This window comes from Pan troglodytes, chromosome 22 (assembly GCF_028858775.2).
Source record: "Pan troglodytes isolate AG18354 chromosome 22, NHGRI_mPanTro3-v2.0_pri, whole genome shotgun sequence".
Lineage (NCBI taxonomy): Eukaryota > Metazoa > Chordata > Mammalia > Primates > Hominidae > Pan > Pan troglodytes.
Genome location: NC_072420.2, coordinates 31,537,147 through 31,560,362, shown reverse-complemented (window position 1 = coordinate 31,560,362; position 23,216 = coordinate 31,537,147). Strand labels below are relative to the sequence as shown.

Sequence of the window (23,216 nt, the reverse complement as noted above, 5' to 3'; positions counted from 1 at the left end):
TATTGTGAATAGTGCCACAATAAACATATGTGTGCATGTGTCTTTATAGCAGCATGATTTATAATCCTTTGGGTATATACCCAGTAATGGGATGGCTGGGTCAAATGGTATTTCTAGTTCTAGATCCTTGAGGAATCGCCACACTGTCTTCCACAATGGTTGAACTAGTTTACAATCCCACCAACAGGTAAAAGCGTTCCTATTTCTCCACATCTTCTCCACCACCTGTTGTTTCCTGACTTTTTAATGATCACCATTCTAATTGGTGTGAGATGATGTCTCATTGTGGTTTTGATTTGCATTTCTCTGATGGCCAGTGATGATGAGCATTTTTTCATGTGTCTTTTGGCTGCATAAATGTCTTCTTTTGAGAAGTGTCTGTTCATATCCTTTTCCCACTTTTTGATGGGGTTGTTTGATTTTTTCTTGTAAATTTTTTTAAGTTCCTTGTAGATTCTGGATATTAGCCCTTTGTCAGATGGGTAGATTGTAAAAATTTTCTCCCATTCTGTAGGTTGCCTATTCACTCTGATGATAGTTTCTTTTGCTGTGCAGAAGCTCTTTAGTTTAATTAGATCCCATTTGTCTATTTTGGCTTTTGTTGCCATTGCCTTTGGTGTTTTAGTCATGAAGTCCTTGCCCATGCCTATGTCCTGAATGGTATTGCCTAGTTTTCTTCTAGGGTTTTTATGGTTTTAGGTCTAACATTTAAGTCTTTAATCCATCTTGAATTAATTTTTGTATAAGGTGTAAGGAAGGGATCCAGTTTCAGCTCTCTACATATGGCTAGCCAGTTTTCCCAGCACCATTTTTACATTTTAAGGCCTATTGGAGATTTTGATGTAGAAGATTTCTGTTCTGTTCCTGTCAAAATTTTAACTACAGATTTCATGGCCAATGGGTCAGAGTGTAAGAGGTCAGCTAACTACCTGAATCCTTTAGGTCTGAGGTCACCAAACCCTTTGATAGTCTCTGTGACACTGGGGACTTTAAGTCTATTCACTTCAAATGGAAAGGGTTTTGGAACCAACATAGTATTTAGTGTTTATTAATACTGCTAATTTTGTTTTCATATGATTAGGTCTGCAATCTCCAACCTTTTGTTTTGCCACTTAATTGGATACAACTATTTTATTTAAAGTCAAACCCTTTCTGAATTCTTTTCATATTCCACTTTTTTGGCCAAACCACAACTGATAAATCATAAAGTGCTATCTGATTGGATTTCACCCATCTTTTCAGACTTTGCCTCTGTGATTCCAAAACTTAAGTCCGGTTACAAAGAGCCTTCCCGGAAGCTCAGCGCTATGCTTCAGTGTTATCTATTAAGTTGGTTTCCAGATGTGCCATCACCTACTACAGCACATGGCTCTTGTTTTCAAATGGTATTTTAGGAGCCTTATTATACATGTATACATTTTTTGAAATTAAGTGATTAACTCACACCTTTTGAGAAGCAGACATGGTTATATATATTATTTGTGTGTGTATAAATATATACATATATGCATATATTTATTATTTTCTACAATAAATCATTTAATTAAAATGCTTTGCTTTCTCCTTGAATGCAATATTTTTGTTTGTTATATATACACACACGTGCATATATATATAATAGAACATATACAAACATATATAAGAAAGAGAAAACGATAAAGAGATTTAAATTAAGAGAATTTGGCTGGGCACGGTGGCTCACGCCTGTAATCCCAGCACTTTGGGAGGCCCAGGCAGGCAGATCATGAGGTCAGGAGATGGAGACCATCCTGGCCAACATGGTGAAACCCCGTCTCTACTAAAATACAAAAAATCAGCCAGGCACAGTGGCGTGCGCCTGTAGTCCCAGCTACTCAGGAGGTTGAGGCAGAGGAATCGCTTGAACCCGGAGGTGGAGGTTGCAGTGAGCCAAGATCGTGCCACTGCACTCCAGCCTGGCGACAGAGCAAGACTCTATCTCAAAAACAAACAAACAAACAAACAAACAAATAAACAAACAAAAAGTTTTTGGCCAGGGGTTGCCAACTGGAAGAGAGCCCAATGTAGCTAATACACATGCTTTCTGACTTGCACATTTGTTTTAAATTTTTATTTTGGGGGGCTTTTAGATAGAGCATGTGTTCTGTTAGCCGTAATCCCCAAAGTCTTGGTTGTGTTTTAACTCCAATGATTTACATATTTATATTCTTGCATAACTCTTACAGGTGCATGAGCCTACCATCAATGTTTTAGACTTTTTAATGCAATAAGCAAATGTTTTAGTTTTGAAAATACTGAAGCCAGTATTTCAAAATTTAGTGTATTTTATTTTAGTATCATCTCTATTCCGTTGTGGTCCATTTAGCTCCAGGTGAAAATAGAAACTGACTACTCTTATTTTTTAAATCATTTTTTTAACCTCCGCCTTTGAGATTTCTGAAGCGTTCTTTTCATGTTACAGACTTATTTCTATCATGCTAATTCTACTCTTTATTCAATGTATTAAAAATATAAGTTCTGGCCAGGCGTGAGGTGGCTCACGCCTGTAATCCCAGCACTTTGGGAGGCTGAGGCAGGCGGATCACAAGGTCAGGAGATTGAGACCATCCTGGCCAACATGGTGAAACCCTGTCTCTACTAAAAATACAAAGATTAGCTGGGGGTGGTGGCGCACACCTGTAATCCCAGCTACCTGGGAAGCTGAGGCAGGAGAATCGCTTGAACCCAGGAGGTGGAGGTCCCAGTGAGCAGAGGTTGCACCACGGCACTCTAGCCTGGTGACAGAGTGAGACTCCATTTCAAAAAAAAAAAAAATATATATATATATATATATATATATATATATATGAACATATATATGTTCTATTACTCTGTTTTGCAATATTTTACTATATTATTTGAAACATTTTCACTACAACTTGCATCTCAGAAAATTTCCCTATTTATCTCATCTTGTCTTTTTTTATCTTATGTTTATATTTTATTTCCTAGAGTTTTTATTTAATTGAATTTTATGGAGGTTACAACATATACATTCTTTAACATTTTCTTTTCTCTATAATAAATTATTTAAAAATGTTTTAGTTTTTCTTCTTGAGTGCAATATTTTCTTTTCATTTCTTGTAGAATCTGTTCATTGGCAGTGAAAATCATTTTGTTTTGTGGTAAGGTTTTAGTAAAGTTTTAAAACCAGCTGTATTTCATCCATCTATTTATAGTAAATTCGAAGTGAACTCTTCTCCCTTAGTGTAGTCAGTAGCTACTATATATAACTTTGCATAAACCAAAAAGAACAAAAATCGCTATATGTTGAATAAGGATTTATTTTGTTTCTTTCTAAATTTATTATGTGTCTATTCCCTCTTTGCTGCTTTTTTGTTTAGTGGATGTTTCTTCTGCCCAAATAAACATGCTCACTTGGACAATGCCAGCATGAATTTGCATACAATGTGAAGTGTTTCTGTCATTTGGGCAAAACTTGTGCATGTTTTGGAAGCAAATAATTCATCATATGTCTTTCCCTCATGCATTTGTTAGAGCCAGTTTCAAAAAATAAGCATAGGTTCTCAGCAGATGGCTATTGAAACTGTCTTAGCTTTGTTACCTAGAAATGAATAAGAAAATGCAGCCTGTTCACACCTGGACTCTAATGCTTCTTCTCACTCACCCCCAAATAATGCTTAGGACACAGCCACAGGTAAGCACCAGAAAACCACAAGTTACCACATCAGGGCAGACAGAAAACCACATGGCAAAGGAGAATAATATACATATTCTCAGAGGGAACCCAGGAGAAATTGAACCTAACCTGCCTAGTTCTTTCTCCCACTCTCATCAAATCAGATAATAAGAAGGAATGAATGTGGAGCGTTATCCTATACCTCCACTCCCCACCCCAAGAAGTGAAAGTTTTGTCTTTAAGGACACAGGAGGATTAGGGGATAATTGTTCTCTCTCATAGCACAGTGGATAATAGAAAAAAAAGCCATTCTAAAATTCCTATGGAATGACAAAGGGCCTCAAATAGCTAAAGCAATCCAGAACAAAAAGAACAAAGCTGGAGATAGCATCACACTAACAGGTTTCAGATTATACTGCAAAACTATAGTAACCAAAACAGCATGATACTGGCATAAAAATGAATCATATATTTTTAGTCAGCAATGGGGATGTTTCCTGGCACTCCACAAAGTGGACATCAGCAAGGGTCCTCTTTCTGTATTTCCTGAAACAACATTTAACATGGTGTGTGTGTGTGTGTGTGTGTGTGTGTGTGTGTGTGTGTGTGTGTGTGAAACTGATGACTTTTTCATATTTCAAGTTTGTGAGAAGACATTTTTTCGAAGTCAATTTTTTTCTTTCCGGTTCCAAAGCCAATTTCACCCTTAAGTTGTAGAGCTACGCTAGTAAAAATGCATACATGGTTCACATAAGACTGTTGCCAGATTTCAGCTGCATGTATTGCATTTATTTTACATTGAGCTTAAGAGAAAAAAAGTTATAGAATCATAAAATCTGAGTTGTGAGGGACCTTGTATATGATGTAGTGTAACTTTTTACTTACTCCGTTTAATATTAAAATCTCTTCAACGACATTCAATAGTTGTCCATCCTCCTCTTTAATAGTATTCACTATTCTCAGAAAATGAATGACATATAGTCTCCTGTAGCTGCCTGCAATTATTTCTAATTCTAGTGTCTGTGAGTAATTTTAATAGCTATTCAAATATTTGGAAGTAATTGTTATTTCTTCTGTGTTTTTAAAAGGTAAGCTCAAAAGCCCAAGTTTCTTTAACCTTTTTGTACATAAATGTGTTTTCAAGCACTCTGTCCTTCTACATGACATCAACATTTATAAATTTACCTCTTAAAGTGCAATGCCAAGATCTCACCGTGTGGCTGCAGCTGTTGTCTAGCAAAAGCATAGTATAATTTTCTCCATTGTGAATCTGTTAATAAAACCTAAGAGCGAGAAATAACAAACCCTTAAAGATCATTTCTACTCTTAGTCTCCTCACATTATACAGACTATTAAAGCTTACCTAACTCAATAAAAATTTCATTGATTTTGTTATTTTTTCTAGTTGTTATACATATTATTATTAAAATTTTACTCATTGATTCAACTTTCATCTCTTGATGAAAAATAATTTTAAATGTTTAAAAGTATTATTTTATGATTTTAAATGTTTCAATTTCTTAACTTTGGATAATGCATATATGATTTAACAAGATGAAAACGTATCAGAAAGCAACACTTCAGATTATGCCATATCTCATTTTCTAAACAATATCTCTTTGATGTGAGATTTCAAGACACATTTTTTTTTTTATCCCTAGGGGTTAAATATATAATGCAAATGGAATTTAATTCACTGGGTTTTAGAATTCACTGTTAGTTGTTAGAGTATTTGTGTTAATTATGAGTGGTTGACAAGAAGAAATTGCATTTTAATGCTCATGACACATATTTCATCCTTATCATCTTATTTAACCTCCAAACAGTCCTTTTGAAATAATAATATTTCTATATTAGAGGTTTACAAACTGGTTAGCACGTGTCCGAATTAGGAGGACGTTGACCCTAGGTCAGCTCAATCCAGATGGTGTACTTTTCCTTCTACCCTGTGACCAGTTGGGAACATGGATTTGAATTCATCAATCAGTTAGTAATGTCTTCAATGCAATGTCCATGTTATTAGCTGCTGCTCATGGGGCCTTGGTCCTTGCTGGGCTACAATGGGTTTTGATGACCTTGGGGTCACAGATCATGGACAAGGCGCTTCTTAGATTAATGTGTTTGGTGATGTGTTTTCTGCAATAACATTTTCGAATTGGCTAAGTTTCAAAGATCAATTTTGAGTTAATGGATGCTGTCAGTACATTAGCCACATGCATAGTTCTTAAGAATCCAGCTAGTCTTTATCCAGAAATTATCTCTTTAGATATTAAGTGCTCAAGGACAGCTTTCCTAAATTTTAAAAGGTGCCTGTTTATTTTTCTCTGTTTGCTCTGTTTAAGGGAGGTAAAGATTTTCTGTTTTTGTTTTCTAATAAATGGTCACAGATGGTAAAGCAACTGCGGCATTCACATCTTTTCACTTTTTTAAATTGTTTCAAGTGGTGTACCTTGGGCCTGACAGTTGCAGGCAGCTCAAGGAATCATTTTCATATTTATGTCCTTCAGAGCATTTACTCTCACATGACAATAATGAGCAGAATGTCGAAAGCATATACTTTATGTAGATGATCAAGTCTTTGCTAAGATGTGATGGTGCATATTAATTCACAGCTCCATTAGGTGAGATCTTGGATTTATTGTCTTATACCAAGCTTCAGTTTCAAGATTTTTAATCTTCGAAGTGTAGTAGCAAGTATGCTATCTTAAATGTCAGCATTCTTCATCAGCCAAGTTTTTGACCTAGCTAATTCAGTTACTGTTGGAAGTGGAGAATGGGGGAGAGGATAGAATATGCAGATTTCTCTTCTAAAAGTTTTTGTTCAGTGTTGACTTTACTGTAGGTGAAATAGTACGTAGGATGTGGTTATGGCACTCTTTTTTATTTTTTATTTTTATTTTTTGAGACAGAGTTTCACTCTTGTTGGCCAGGCTGGAGAGCAATGCACAATCCCAGCTCACTGCAACCTCCGCCTCCCGGGTTCAAATGATTCTCCTGCCTCAGCCTCCCAAGTAGCTGGGATTACAGGCATGCGCCACCACATCCAGCTAATTTTGTATTTTTAGTAGAGACGGTTTCTCCATGTTGGTCAGGCTGGTCTTGAACTCCTGACCTCAGGTGATCCACCTGCCTCGGCATCCCAAAGTGGCTCATGGTGGTGTGAGCCACCATGCCTGGCTGGTTATGGCACTCTTAAAGATCCCTGGAAATGAAATTTCCACCCAAATGATGCCCTTCTGTCACTGAAATTTCACCAATTAAAGATCAATGGTCATATAAGTTAATTTCACAAAATTGGTGTATTCAGCGTCTTCCACCCACTAACCAACCCCTACATCCTGCTGTCCATACCTAACTGGGATTGTTTGGCTCTGAGAGAATGGCATTTTTATGAGAAAAGAGGAGAAGCAATTATAGAGTCTAGTGGTAAGTTTTAAAAAGAGTTTTCTGTGGGAGACTCACAGGGCCTTGAAATATTCTTGGCAGACAAAACACAAATTTATTAATATAGTAATGGAAATAACTCGCTGACTTAAAAGTCTGTTAATCTCAATTGTAATTCTGACTAGAGACAGAGAAATTTAATTTATTCATTTTTTATTCATTCCTCAGCTAGTCAAAAAGTAATGCTCTTTGTTAGTGTAAACTGCAGCCCACTGGAGTGGAAATAGACTTTGTCCAGGCTCAATTCTGCAAAGGGATCATGCTTCTCAGAATTCTGAATATTAGATACAACATTGTCTGCAAGTGTTCATTTGTTCCTGCAGTTAAGGTACTGTGCTTCTTGAATAATACCTGATGAGTGTCCTTTTATAAAGAAATATTGCAAAGATAAAGAAATTAATAGTAGAGAATGAGTGAATCAAAACTTTATATAAAATTTTCTAATATTTAGCTTTTGTAGAGTCTGCATGTGTACCAGGACCCCAAAATAATATGCAAATATAAATGTAGTGTGATTCTGGAATTAATTGTGGTACATTGTAAACTGACTCCCTTGTATGAGTTCTGTTCTTACCATGTGCTACCCTTAAAGCTAGTCTTGCGAATTGCCACATCTTAAAACGTGCCACAAACTTCAACATCAAGGCATTTGATAGAGAATAAAGGGAAGGGGATGACATGCATACCTTGCAACTAAAGTTCCTGAAATTCTTCTTTTCATCTGTCTTTCCCTCTCCAAAGTTCGCTCCCCATGGAATTGCCACTTGGTTTCTTCTCATGGCCAGTGTTTTCACCTCTTCATTTCTTGCTCTGCGTCTTCCTCCTCTGCTTCCTCCTGGCTCCCTTCTTCAGTCATAATTTCTCTAGCCTGCCTCCTTCCCCTCTGGATTCTTTCTTCTACAACATGTCTTATTATCCCTGTTCTTAGGGAAGTTAATTTATAATTTTCTCAGTTTCCCAAAGTTTCGTCCATATGTGTCACTCAACTCAGCCAAGGAGTAATCATTCGGAGGTATCCAGTACAGCTAGACAGGGTGCGTGCACGGACTGTTTTCTTCCTGTTGTATATTGCTCCTTCACTGGAGCTTGGCAAACTCACAGCTAGGTAGGTCTAAGGAATATGTCTGCAATTCTTGTTGTAAGGAACTCATGGTCTAATTAGGGTAAAGAAAAAACTTAAAGGGTACATTTGCTTGAACAAGGGTTCTAATTTGCTCTCACAAGGGCTAATGGAATTCAGAGGTAAGCAAAACCACTTCGGATGAGTTGGTCAGGTTATTTTCTCAGAAGAGGTGGCATGTAACTGAATCATGACTGAAATGAGGCTATCTCAAAGGCAGAGGCGATTTCAGAGAAGGGGTCATTCCAATAAGTACGGGAAATAAAAAGTAGAAAATTGGAGTAGGAAATAGCAATGCACATGTGGGAAATGGTGATCACTGAAGTTCCCCGTTGCACAGAATGGAAGAGGAATGGGGAGTAAATGATATGCTTGGAAAGTTTGGCTGGGGACAGATTGTGGAGGGCTTTATTTTCTATTGAAAAGTTTGAACTTCAGTAGCAATGGGGAACGGATGAGAGCAGTTGAACAGGCCAATAGCATAATGACGCAAGGCTTTACAAAGACACATTTGAACAATTGCAAAATGGGTAGGAAGAGGAAAGTCTGAAATCAGAGAGATATTAGAAGCCATTGTGATATTTTAGGAAAGACATAAGATTTTAAGTTATTTCTGATCTTGGCATTTGATATTTCTTTACTAAAAGTACAGAAGAAAATTTTTCTTTTCTTTCTTTTTTTCTTGCATATTGATTTAGAGTTCACAAAATTTGGCTTCCTGTTTGAACAGATGTGATGGTTCATTTGTTAATAACTCCTTAAAATTCGAGCATTTATGTGGAAGGATGTTTTAGAAGTTTTATATTTCTTTGAAAGGAAATAAAAGGATAAGATTGCAGTGTTTCTTAGTATTTTGAAAATGAATGAATGACTTGCAGAGTACATGTAAAAATATAAAAAGCATAACATTATCTTTTTGTCAATTGCTTTTTTCTATTATGAGACAAGATGCAGAAGAGAGTTTCTGAGGATATTGGAAAATGAAATACATCTTTCTCCTTTATTAAAAAGATGTAACATACCGTGTCACTCTATTATGCTTGAGTTCCTGTTAAACTTTTCACTAAAAGTAGTGAAGATTTTAATGTGCCAGACAGGTTTGTATGATTCAGGGGCTATGATGAAGCTGGGGAACTTTTTTTTTTTTTTTTGAGACAGTCTCACTCTGTTGCCCAGGCTGCAGTGCAGTGGTACAGTCTTGGCTCACTGCAACCTCCACCTTCCAGGTTCAAGTGATTCTCCTGCCTCAGCCTCTCGAGCAGCTGGGACTACAGGCATGTGCCGCCACACCTGGCTAATTTTTGTATTTTTGGTAGAGACGGGGTTTCACCATTTTGGCCAGGCTGGTCTCGAACTCTTGACCTCGTGATCCACCTGGCTCGGCCTCCCAAAGCGCTGGGATTATAGGCCTGAGCCACCGCGTCCAGCCTAGCGGGGGAACTGTTTTTAGATTAACTTCTATTCATATCTTTGAAATAAAGCCGTTGTAAAATAAACTCTGTTAAGCTTTCTAAAAACTTTTATGGTTCATTGATTCACTGTTGGTAATGAATATATTTTAAGGAAATATAACCTTCCATTTAATTGTAAACCACTGATTTGTATTTCTCATGCTCCATATGAGACAGCCCACAGAATGGGCCACTGTTCTTTGATGCCCTGGTTTAACTGCCCTCTCTTTTGGCATAGAACTGCCATTTTGTCTATTTAAAAATCATTAATAAATTACAGAGTCCTCCTTTTGGTGTCTAATATCCTAAATTTCCTTCCGAAATAGTTTGCCATTTTCTTCTCCTTCGTTATATAAACGTAAGTGTACATCTTTCTACTTATTTATTCATTTTAGAGACATAATCTCTTTCTGTTGCCCAGGCTGGAGTACAGTGGTGCGGTCATAGCTCACTGTAACCTCGAGCTGCTGGCCTCAAGCAGTCTTCCTGCTTCGGCCTCCCAAAGTGCTGGGATCTTAGGCATGAGCCACCATGCCTGACTTCTATTTAATTTTGCTTAATACATGCTCTTCATTAATATTTGTCATGGTCTAAATGTTTTCATAGAAGTTACATATTTAGTTTGAGACATGATACAAGTACTTATTTCATTCCAACTCAAACCCTGTGTACAGCATAAAAATGTGGAATTATGTAATTTTCATCTGTTAAGATTGGTGCAAAAGTTATTGTGGTGTTTTGCCATTATTTTCAATGACAAAAGCTGCAATAACTTTTGCACCAATGCAATATTATTTTATGGATGATGAGAAGCTAGTAAATATTTGTGTGAAGTGTCAATACTTAGGGAAAAAAAAGAGAAGAGATGGGACTCTCAGAAGTCAATGGCTCTTGAAATAAATACAATGATAGGTAGTAGTATTATTTTTATTAAATTTTATTATAAAACCTCCAAATGTTACCAGTTCACTTATTTGTATATCATTAACAATTCATGGAATTCAAACAAATCTTTTTCTCAACCCATTGTAGTAATTTTTATTTTTGTGCTTATGTTATGCCAACTTTGGCCAGTAATAATACTCTCAGGTTGCCTTCTGTCCTTTTGCTGTGACTTCAGGTGTCTTTGACAGCTCATGTGCTTTCAGGCACAGGTGGTTCAAGCTCATTTTATGCATTTCTTCCTCCAGACCTGGAAGTAGTAATTTTCCTAAGGAGCTCTTTCCTATTGATATAAATTGACATTAAGAGCACATAGTCTTGATGCTGAGTCCACATTTCTACTGAGTTGTCATTACAGACAGTTTTAATAAACAGAGCCAGGGGATCTGTATTTTTTTGAAAGAGAAACATAAATAGTGAATCTTTTCTGATATTTCAAATTCACATTTACTTCTTTGATTTTTAAACTTCTTTTTTTCCTCTTAAGCTGAAAATCTTAGTTTTTCATTTACATTATCTTATAATTACCTATGACAGTTCAAAATAATAAAACATGTCATTGTGAACAATAAGATTACTGAATACAATTGAAGGTTTTTAAATATTTCTTTTCATCTGAGGGTATTTTACCTCTAGGTGTGCACAACCAACATTCTGTGATTCAGAGTCACTGAAATAATTCTGAGTTGTGCTACTGACTTGACATTTAGTTAGATTCATTTGTTTCACATTTTCTGTTTTCAGATTGCCTTTTTCTTTTGATTTAGTTTTTAAAATTTAGAATATACAGTTTTGACTGCATGATTAAATACATTTAATGATTTTTTTCTTGAATTATAAAACTAGAACTTAAAAAATACCTTTTGATAATTCTGTAGTTAAGTATTTGTTCACTGGTAGTTTTGAAGCTTGCTTCAAATTTTTCTGACTCTCAAACTTTAATTTTACAGAGAGCATCTAGCTGAGTGTAGAAAAAGTTCTGGTTTTTCTCTGTAGCTGTTGTGCACGGACAAGAGCGTTCTACGGATTCATATATGAAAGAATGCATAGAATTGCAAGACCAATCACTGTAGGGTGATCCAGGGCCTGCTGTTTTATCACGTTTATGAGCTCCGATAACCTGGGTTTTAAAAAAGATTTTTTTTGTTTTGTTTTTTTTTTTTGTTCGTTTGTTTTTTGGCCGGGCGCAGTGGCTCACCCCTGTAATCCCAGCACTTTGGGAGGCCAAGACGGGTGTAACACCTGAGGTCAGGAGTTCGAGACAAGCCTGGTCAACATGACGAAACCCTGTCTCCACTAAAAATACAAAAATTAGCCGGGCATGGTGGTGGTTGCCTGTAATCCCAGCTATTCAGGAGGCTGAAGCAGAAGAATCGCTTAAACCCTGGAGGCAGAGGTTACAGTGAGCTGAGGTAGTGCCACTGTATTCCAGCCTGGGCGATAAGAGAGAAACTCTGTTTTTTTTTGTTTGTTTGTTTATGTTTTTGTTTTTGTTTTTTTTTAAGAATTAAAAAAAATCAGTTTTTTCCCCCAATTTTTGGAAAATTGGGAAAACATATTCTTGGACTAGACTGAACCAAGAGACATCTCTCAGTTCCTGCCTAAAGCTCATGCCATGTTTCTCAGTGATAAAACCAAGGAATGGAGCAATTTAGCGAGAAGGTGTAGCAAAAAGCATCATCAGGATAATTATTCTGGACAACTTTACTCTGACAGGTGGATAGGGCCTCAGAAACATAGCTGAGTTAAAGGTATTTCATAATGCTTTTTGAGAGCTACCATTTCCTGGTACCTTTCTGTTGGCCTCAGTCTGTATTCACCCTGTGAAGATATTGAGATGGAGAGCACGGGTAGCTTCAAAGTTAGAAGACTCATACAAGTGACTCATTGACTGCAGGCTGCCCAGAACCCCAGCTGCTCCGAGCGCTGCGGTGATGGTGTCTGTCTACAAGAGGGCAGCAGAGAGTCCAGCTTAGGCTGCAGGACCAGGCTCCTCAAAGAGTTCAGGGTTCGCATTGCAGGTTTGGCTGCTATAAAAATACTACAATGTTGATTTTATTTGAGCCACTTTTTTGATTTTGTTAATTAGTCAATTAGCACCAGTTTATTAATGTATTAAAAATGCTTATTGAGTTCTGCTGTGTGCCGGGCTCTGTGACATCAGTGTCTCCAAGTCTAAATGCTTTTCTCATTTTCTTCCTTTTACTCCCTTAATTCCTTGGTCCATTATTTCTCTGATCACTTCTATTGCATCCTTCCTACTTACCTTTCAGAATCAGCTCACCTGGGTCCGACTCTAGGAAGCCTTCCAGGACTTCCGCAGTCTTGTTTAGTGCCTTTCTCTCTCTGTCTACAGCTTTCTCTCTCTCTAATTCTTTGTCTGTCTCAGTCTCCTGGAGATTTCCTGAGGTCTGTTCTCAGCCCTCTTCATTTTTCTTGTGTACATCATTCATTCACATGGCTTAACATTTCACCTCAAGGAGGATGAAACTTCAATATACTTTTTATACTGTCTTATAACATCATTACAGTATGAGCATTTGGCAACACCATTAAACATTCCTTATACATAGAATTTGTAGTGGCTGCATAGTACTTACAAGAACCATTGTAAAAAATCCCTGTTAGACTTTAGTTACAGTAAAACATGTCTGTAAATGGATTTTTTTTTTTTTTGAGACAGCATGACATCATGACAATTACCCTGGAAAGACTATTGTATCAAAATGACAGACCGAACACAGGAGTCTGCCTTCTACTCTCTCGCCACAGACCTAGAAATGATAGAAAAGATAATTTCTTTAAAAAGAATAAATTGTAACAATCCTGGAACAAAAGATTGCCATCAGAAGGCAGCAGAAATATGAAATTCCATAAGGACAGAAAGCACACAGGATTGGGCATGTGCAGATCTGCTGGGGCAGGTGCGGGAGACTTTGATAGCCTGGTGCAGTGGTGAGGACAGCTTCTCAGGAGGGGCTGGGTGAGCTGGCTTGTGCTCCTTCTTTCTTGTGCCTGGCAGTGTGCAGATGAGAAATTCACCTCAAGGTTGAAGCAGAAAGTGTAGGGAGCCAAGAGCTACTTCGTTTGGTGGCTGGTGACCATGGAGATAAAGAAATGTGAATGGATTTGCGATAAAGTTTGGAGCCAATTGTATCAGTGACAGGTTGGGTCTGCACTGTATGCACACATGCATGTTGTGTTACTTTTCTATTGTTGTGTAACAATATTACCGCAAACTTAGTAGTTTAAAACAGCATCCACTGATTATTTCAGGATTTTTAGGGGTCAAGATTCTGGGCACAGCTTCTCTGGGTTCTCTGCTGCATAGTTTTCTTTGAAAGCTGCAAACAGAGTGTCTATTGGGCTTGCAGTCTCACTTCAAGGCTTGAGTGGGGAAAGATTCACTTCCATATTTATATTGTTGGTGGAATAGCCTGTTGGACTGAGAACCTCAGGTTTTTTGCTTTTTGTTTTGTTTTGTTTTTTAATTGGCTGTTGGCTGGCTGCTTCCTCCAGTTCCTGGTCTTGGGATCTTGGCAGCATGGCTACTTTACCAAATGAGCAAGAGAGAGAGTCTTTTGTCAAGACAGACACTACAGTCTACATAATGTCATCACAGAGGTGACATCTTGCCACCTTCACCATATTCTGCTCATTAGAAGCAAGTCACTGGCTCCACACATGTTCACAAGAGGGCATTTCTCAAGGGTGTGGACACTATGTTGCAGGGATCGTGGGGGTCGCCTTTGAGTCTGCCAACCATAGGATATCAGGTGCAGACAAGGAATACATTTTGTTGTTGTTGAGTAGTTGGTTGGATTCAAACCTGTAATGGACAAGAACTTCACATTTTGATTTTAGGCTCAAATCAACACTGATGATGCAGTATTGGACAGCTCACTTTCTTTTCCGAATCTCACTTTCCTCATGTATAAAATGAAGAGGGAGTTTAGATTGGTATTTACTCCAGCTCCAACATTCAGATTTCTTTTAGTATTAAAATATTCAAATAGGCCGGGCGAGGTGGCTCACGCCTGTAATCCCAGCACTTTGGGAGGCCGAGGCAGATGGATCACGAGGTCAGGAAATCGAGACCATCCTGGCTAGCATGGTGAAACCCCATCTCTACTAAAAATACAAAAAAATTAGCCGGGCGTGGTGGCGGGCTCCTGTAGTCCCAGCTACTCGGGAGGCTGAAGAGGAGAATGGCGTGAACCCGGGAGGTGGAGCTTGCAGTGAGCTGAGATCGCACCACTGCACTCCAGCCTGGGCGACTGATCAAGACTCCGTCAAAAAAAAAAAAAAAAAAAAGACCCAAATAACAGAAACTCCACCCTGATTTGTATGCTCTTTGAGCTATATTTTCTCATAGTTTTTCTTTCTTCTCTTAAGCGTCTGTGGAGTCTACATTTATTACTTTTTTGTTGGTGCTGCAATTCTTAATCACTTGCAATACAGATTTTCCCTTATTCCTTTTTCTCCCTCAAAGATAATCAATAAAAAATTCTTGCCAAATTCAGCGAAGTATTCTTGATCCCCCTTCTCCCCAGCTCTATTGTGGCATTAGGCATTGTTGACTATTCTGCCTTGAAAATCCCCACACCCTGTGGCTTCCATGAGCTGCAACACCTTGACTCTCTGATTCTGAGTCCTCTGACTTCTCTTGCTTCTCATCCCTCTAAAACTAGGCATCCCCAATGTTCTGTTCTCAGCCTTTTGTTTTTTCTGGTGGGTCTTCTCTATCTGTCTAACATTCCTTGAAGTATCACCTCTAGGAAGATGAAGCTCTGATTATGATATTTAGCTTATTTTCTTCTAAGCTGTTTTTCTATATTTCCAAATGTTTAATTACAACCTATTGGCATAAGAGAGCCCTCACCGTTAAAATCCTTCTCTTAACTCCTCTATTGTCATTACTAGAAGCACCTTTCATCCAGGTATTGGGAGTGATTCTTTGGATTTATGTTTTTTCTTCATAACTGCCATCCCTTTCATTGCTAAACAAGTTCTGTACATTCTTCTTCCCCAGTTTCACTCAAATCTGTTTTCTTTTTTTCCCATTTTTATTGCCCCCAACTTAACTCAGATTCTCAATTATTTCTTGAATTGATGATTAGAATGGAATATTAAGAGATGGCCCTTTCTTCATAGCTTTCCTTTAGAATACATTATTCACATTGAGCTAGTTCTCATCGCATCATCTCCTCAATTAAGTATTTTAGTAGCTGCTCTTTATCTATGTCCTGCACATGTACTGCATATCCATCCATCCTTTCCTTAACCCTGGCACTCATTTGCCAGAAAGTTCTCCTTAACTTTCTTACACATGCTCTGTCCTTAATTTATATAGGTTAGCTCACCAATCCCAAATGAACCCAGACACTTCTGCTCTGTCTTTGCCTTTGGTGTTCCTTCTTTATAAATATCCTTTTTCTCCTCCACCTGTTGAAATCACACCTGTCCTTCATGGCACACCTTAACAATAATTTTTGTATTTTTAATAGGCATGGGGTTTCACCATTTTGGCCAGGCTGATCTTGAACTCCTGGCCACAATCCACCCACCTCAGCCTCCCGAAGTGCTAGGATTACAGGCGTGAGCCACCGCGCCCAGCCATGAGTTCTGTCTTTTATCTGTCCCATCAAAACACACATTTCTAGAAAGCCAAAGACAACCCTACCTCCTGAATCCAGGAGAGTCAGTGCCTACTATGGGTTTATCCTTGGTCTACATAGAGTCCAATAACTAGTGTTACACAGTCAGGGAGGCCAGGGAGGATGTCAACACAGAGCTGGACTGGTTGGGGGCAAGGAGATATCAGATCTCCATCTTGCCATCAGGAGGGTATTTGGAATTCTGTCATATTTCTCCGTACTGGTATCATCTTCACAAGATTCATTCATTTCATTCATTCATTCATTCATTCATTCATATATTCAACAGATTGATAGATATTTATTGAGTCCCAATTATGTAGTAGTCAGATACTATACAAGATGCTGGAGATACAATGGTGAACAAGACAGAAGAGGTGCCTACCTTCAGGGAGTTCCAGTGCAGAAGACAGGCAGTGTGGAAGGAGATCTTCTTCACTGTTTTATAGGAAGGGAAGAAGAATGGGATGTGGTGAAATTTGACAATTACACAGGAGCAAGATCATGGTCAGAGGTTTGAATTTTTGTTTTCTTAAGAACATTAGAAAGTTACTGGAGGCTTTTGAACTAGGAGAAAACACACTTTATTTTTTAAAGGCCACAGTAGCTGGTATTTAGGAATAACCCTGTAGAGTGGAAGGAGAGTGGGAGGAGGGAAGCCAATGAGGAGGCTCTGGCAGTGGCTCAGGGCAGAGATGATGGTGTGATGAGGTGAGAGCAGAGAGAGTGAAGAAGTGTGATGGATTTGAGCTATATTTTGGAGGCAAAGCTGACTGGACCTGGGGACAGAGGGGTTGAAGGAATTATCATTAAGAAAGAAATTTAGTTTTTGTTCTAAGCAGTTTGGTGGTAGTGTTATTTACTGAGATGAGAAAGGCTGGAGAAGAAGTGAGTGTCTAGGAGAAAATTAAGAGCTTAAGTTTTGACATGTTAAAAATTATTTGTACATGAATATTCATAGCAGTATATTTATAACAGCCAAAATTGGAAACAATGTAAAAACCTGTTAACTGATGAATAGATAAGCGAAGTGTGGTATATTCATACAATGGAATGCTATTTGACAATAAAGAATACTGATATGTGTGACGACATGGATGAATATTGAAAATATTGGGCTAAGAGAAAGAAATCATACACAAAAGGCCACATACTGTGTGATTCAATTTATGTGAAGTGTCCAGAATAGGAAAACCCACAGAGACAGAACTTAATTTTGTGTCCAGGTGGTGTACAACATTTGGGAAGAGTCTTTAAAAGCTACCATCGGCCGGGCACGGTGGCTCACGCCTGTAATCCCAGCACTTTGGGAGGCCGAGGCGGGTGGATCACCTGAGGTCAGGAGTTTGCGACCAGCCTGGCCAACATGCTGAAACCCCGTATCTACTAAAAATACAAAAAATTGGCCAGGTGTCGTGGTGGGCGCCTGTAAATCCCAGCTACTTGGGAGGCTGAGGCAGGAGAACCACTTGAACCCGGGAGGCAGAGGTTGCAGTGAGGCGAAATCGTGCCAGTGCACTCCAGCCTGGGCGACAGAGCGAGACTCCGTCTCACAAACAAACAAACAAACAAACACTACCGTCACTTGCCCCATTCCTCTTGCCTTGTTTGTAATATTTCAGATAATGAAAGCACTGTCAGCTTAAGTCTTATGAATGAGAACTTAGTTTAGTTGTTGTAAATTGGGAGTGACTTTTAGTGGTTATGGAGTTTCTTTTTGGGGTAAAGAAAGTGTTCTGAAATTGGTTAGTGGTGATGGACTCTATAAATACACTAAAACCCACTGTATACTTTTTGTACACTTTTGGGTGAATTTTATCATATGTGAATTACATCTCAATAAAGGTGCTATTCCAAAGATGGTTTGATATGGTATTCTGTTCTGAGTTTTCTAGAAAGCAGAGTTTCAGGTGAAGGGCTCATGTACTATTGCTTTCTTCAGGAGAAGGAGTGAAGGGTAAGGGAAGTGAAGCAGGGAAGGTGGAGCGCTCAAATGAAGATGCCTCATCCAGTTGACCATAGCTAAGCAATTATGTGCTGGATTCCATGACACTATTCCCCAAGAAGCTGTCTAACCCTCTTAGGACTGTCTCAGGCAAGTCTGTCCATGGAGAAAAGGGGAGAATATATCCACACTTCCATTTCTTTTTGGTCGAAGTTTTGCTCCACAGGGCATTAACTGCCCTGCACTTCAGGTTTTGCAAGCATGGGCCCTAGATAGGCTCCCTAGTCTCTTTCCTAGCTGTTAAAGGTGAAGTCCCCAGGTGGGGGATGACAGATATCTGGTGAGGGACTGATGTAAAGCTCCATCATGTTGTACCAGCTTGAGGTGAGTTGGAACTTACACCAAGATGATTCCTATAGGGGCAGCTGCATAAGAGGTGGGAGAGGCTGGGAGGCTATGAGTGGGGTCTGATCCTTGCCTGATAAAAGTTCTCAAATTTCCAAGTGAATATGTCATGTAGGCTCCTTATTGCTTATTTTTTTCCTTGTAAATACTATGTGTCAATTCATTTTCTCTTTTCTTTAAAGAAAATACATGCATTCAAATAAATCAAATAAAATCTGGTGTTAGAACTAATCTCTCCCCCCACCAAATCAATTGGCATTGAGGGATTTTCTTTGTAAAACTAATATTTATGGCAACTTTTCCCTCAATTAGAGTACATAGTGATTAGGGGGAAATGGAGAAAAGAAAACAAAGAAAAGGAATTAAGGCTACATGCTAATCTACAACCAAAGGCTGACTAATATTACATGAATTGCACAAACAACTTATAAAACCTGTATATTTAAAATTGTTCAGGATTAGAATTATCAGGACCATTTTACATTATGATATGTAAAGTTCTAAAAACTTTTTATGTCTGCCCTCATCTAATCTTTTGAAATATGTGTTAAAATCTGTTAAAATTATTTTAGCCCATGTAAGGAATAGAAATTCAGTGGAAGTCATTAATGTTGTTCAGTGACATTGTAGGCTTTCGCCCTCCAGGCACATAGTAGCATTGCTCTTTGTGACCTGTGAAGTTAGATGTGGCTGTGGAACTTACTTTAGGAAATGAGGAGAGTGTGGAAATGGTGTATAACACTTGAGGAGAACCTTTAAAAGCTACCATGGCTTGCCCCATTCATTTTCCCCTGTTTGTCATATTTCAGATAATCAAAGCACTGTCAGCTTGAGTCTTTTGAGTGAAAATGATGTGTATCCAAGACACTCACCAATGTGAGAGGAATTCATAGTGTGAGCAGGCAATACATTCCTGAACATGGAAATTTTGGATGTCTGTCTGTTATAGCAGCAAAAACTAGCCTTTGTTTTTTTGTTTTCTAGTTTTTAGCAGCAAAAGCTAGATCGATGTGCTCTTCAAAAAATAATGCAATGAATTATAGATTTGAGGCATGTAGAAGCTATATCCCTTTAAAGCCTTAATGACATATCAAAAGCAGGATAGTAAAGTAGTTAAGAGCATGGCTTGGAGGTAGATGGCATGGGTTTGGAGATTGATTCTGCTGACTATTAACCATGTGACCTTCAGTAATTCTCTTAAACCCTCTGGACTCGGTTTTCTTATAAAGAATCATAATACCCACATCATAAGATCATTATAAAAATTAAATGAATTAACACTTGTCAAATGCTTGGAATAGTGCATAGTAAGCCTTCTTACTATATATAGAGGCAAAATATATAATTAAGTAGTATGTGCAAATTCTTTAGAACAGAGTCTAGCACAGAGTAAGTCCTCAATGATATTTTTTGTTATTATCAATCTTAAAAATCATTGAATAGCAATCGAGTACTTGGCTGATAATTTTCTCTGGGAATGTCTAGTAAGAGATAGGAAAGTGAAAACAAGCTAAGGAGAAAATAGAAGTTTTTCTTTTGATTATGGGTAACAAAACCAGCAGTCACATAGGTGGGTTTTACCTCTGAGGAGACGCTTGAACACATTGCTGTTACCTTCCCTTTCTAATCAGGTGTGTCCTGAGACAAGAAGCAGAGAGCATCAAGAAATGGAAGAGGACAAACTAAAGCTTTTTCTTTAATTACCTCTATCATCCAGAGTTAAGGGAAATAAGTCACCAGCGACTGAAACCAAACACTCCTGCCAATGAGAGATAAGCATCTCTGGGCAATTTCACACAGCCCAGCAAAAGCTTTTTTGAATTCTCATGACAAACCGGCCCTGGAATTTATCAGGATGATTTATTCATCAGAATTACCTGAGATACCCATTACAAATAGAGATTTCCAGAATCTCAGGTGGTGGTGGGAGAGGAGAGCTCCTGGAATTCTGAATTTCAAGCGAATTCTTTAGAAGATTCTTCTACCTGCTTACATTTGAGAACCCTAAATCCAGTCCTGTGGTTTATACGGAGTAACTGAAATACCACTGCCACCTGGTGGCAGCATATACAAATTACAGGTTCCAATGTCATTGTGTGATAGAATCAGTAGTGAAATTTTTCAAGTCACGCGTAATTCTTAGTCACCCCTGCCCTCTCCTAATCACAAACGTATTTTTGAGTTTTCTGGATTATCTGATACAGAGTTTATATAATTTAAACCCTGAGGACACAACCTCTTACCATTTTAATTCATTCTTTTTGTTAAACTGAATTTGAAATTATAACTTATTTTTCTTTAACTTTCTCTATATACTCTTATGACATTTAATTAATTTGTAGAATAAAAGAAATCATATCCACTTATAGAACATTCTTTAGGCAGCTCTCTGTCAGAGAAACTGAGAGAGATAGAATCTTAAAGAGAGAGGGATGTCTGAGAGGAATGATTAGTTTTGCATATAGGACTCTATGATTGTCTGTTAAGATGGAAATAAAAAAAAGGAATTGGTATTCAGGAAGTTTTTTCTTCTACTTTCAGAGAATTCTGACTTTGATTCACATATAAAAAGATGATGTCGTAAACCTTTGAATTGGAATAGACTTAGCTTTGCTGAGCTCAGATCCTTCCTGGTTTACGTTCTTCATGAGAATTGGTTATGTAAGGCAAAATAAGAGCAGAAGGAAGTGTTGCATCCTTAAATATAACTGGTATTTCATAATGGATCATGGCATTCAGGCTTGTTTTATAGGAGTCAGTAAGAAGCAAGTGTGGTATAACATGACTCTGAAATTGAGCATCATCCCACTCAGCGCCAGTGTGGCAACTCCAAAAAGACAGTTTGGCAATGTTCAAGATGATTTACAAGCAAACATGGTATGTTCTCCATGAAAAAATAAAATATGTATTAACAAACAGAATGCTCATAAATGAAATAGATGAAAATTACTTGCAGGTTATTCACAGCCAACTTATTATTTGGCACCATTGCAGCCTCTGTAAAAACACCTGGTTGGATAGATTTGTGTAGCAGTGCTTTTTAAAATAAAAAATACATTTTGAGTTAAAATTTGTATAACACAAACCAAGGCATTTTAAAGGTAACAATTCAGTGATATTTAGTACATTCCAAATGTTTTGCAACATTGTCTAGTTCCAAATGATTTTCTTCACTCCAAAAGGAAACTCTGTACCCATTAACTAGTTGGTATACAATTGTTTTAAAATGGCACATGGGTGAATTTCAAGAGGTTATAGAATTTCAGTTTGATGTTTCAAAATAATGTTCAAAAGACCTCAATATATGGCTTTGTCTTGGCTTGAAGTGTTTGCATTCTTGCCAAAGCTTTTTTAGTTTAGCTATGTCAGTTGGGAAGAGTTTATAATCAGAGGATTTAAAGAGTCTCACATGATGCAATCAAGAACAGTAGTTAAACTATGGGACTCTGATGAAAAGAATTCGATTGCGTGTCAAGCATGGTCACTGGCTTTAAAATAGTACAGAGAAAAGCCAACAAAAATGTGGGCAAAGAGTCTGTGCATTCCTTATAAGCATTTTATTAGAAAAGAATGAGATTACCTATGCAAATTAGTGGGAAGATGTTTAGACAGATGTGTTGTGCCCACCAGCTTGAGGTATAAAAAGCCCTGTGCGGGAAGAGACCTTCATTAACACTTGGGTAACTTACCCTTCACAATCCATCTAAATCCTTCTCAATTGCTGCCACCATGACTCGTTACTTCTGCTGTGGAAGCTACTTCCCAGGATACCCTATCTATGGGACCAACTTCCACGGGACCTTCAGAGCCACCCCCTTGAACTGTGTTGTGCCTCTGGGCTCTCCCCTGAACTGTGGCTGTGGATGCAATGGCTACAGCTCCCTGGGCTGCAGCTTTGGTGGTAGCAACATCAACAACCTGGGCGGCTGCTATGGTGGTAGCTTCTATAGGCCATGGGGCTCTGGCTCTGGCTTTGGCTACAGCACCTACTGATGGACCAATGGCTCCAGTGACTACAGGACTCTCAATTAATTCTCTGCACAGAACAACCTGAAGAGCAATGACTGTCTTCCTACCTTCCCATGTGCTTGGGTGATACATCTTCCATCTTCTTGCTGACTTCTTGCTGTGGTCTTTGTCTTTGATGCTGTTGGACAAGTCACCCAGGACTCAGGTGCTGAACTGATACTCATCTACAGACAAAGGAAGCAAGATGCATTTTTTGGGTCATACTTGAATTTTAACAGTAAAAAAGTAGTTTGCCTCCCATGGTTGCTCTGCTCATGTATTATTAGCTTCTACATCAACATTAATGTATTACAAATTGGGTGTGGGTAGTAAGGGGATTTTCTGTCAGTCTCTTAATAAATCTATTTCCTTCAGCATAAATATTTTTGTCCTGGTTATTTATTTTACTTCTCTTTTATGCTCTTGAATTCATCAATCAGTTTAAACCCGTAATGGTTGACTTTAACCAAATTTTATTCTGATTTCAGACTATATAGCCAGGATAGGGTGATGCCTAACCATTTTTTATTTTTATATTGATATTTCAATTTAAAAAACTCCCTGGAAATGTCCCATATTTAACCCA

General features: G+C 38.1%; 1 protein-coding gene across 1 annotated transcript; it reads left to right on the top strand.

The window, feature by feature from the left end:
* Window positions 1-22,015: 22,015 nt before the first annotated feature.
* LOC745851 (keratin-associated protein 7-1) lies at window positions 22,016-23,011 on the top strand. Its single transcript, XM_001162627.3, has one exon. It carries the CDS (start codon window positions 22,352-22,354, stop codon window positions 22,613-22,615), a length of 264 nt encoding a protein of 87 aa, XP_001162627.1. The 5' UTR covers window positions 22,016-22,351; the 3' UTR covers window positions 22,616-23,011.
* The last annotated feature ends 205 nt before the right edge of the window (window positions 23,012-23,216 follow it).

Coding starts and splice junctions, on each gene's coding strand:
- LOC745851 (XM_001162627.3), top strand. CDS start 22,352: ATGACTCGTTACTTCTGCTGTGGAAGCTACTTCCCAGGATACCCTATC.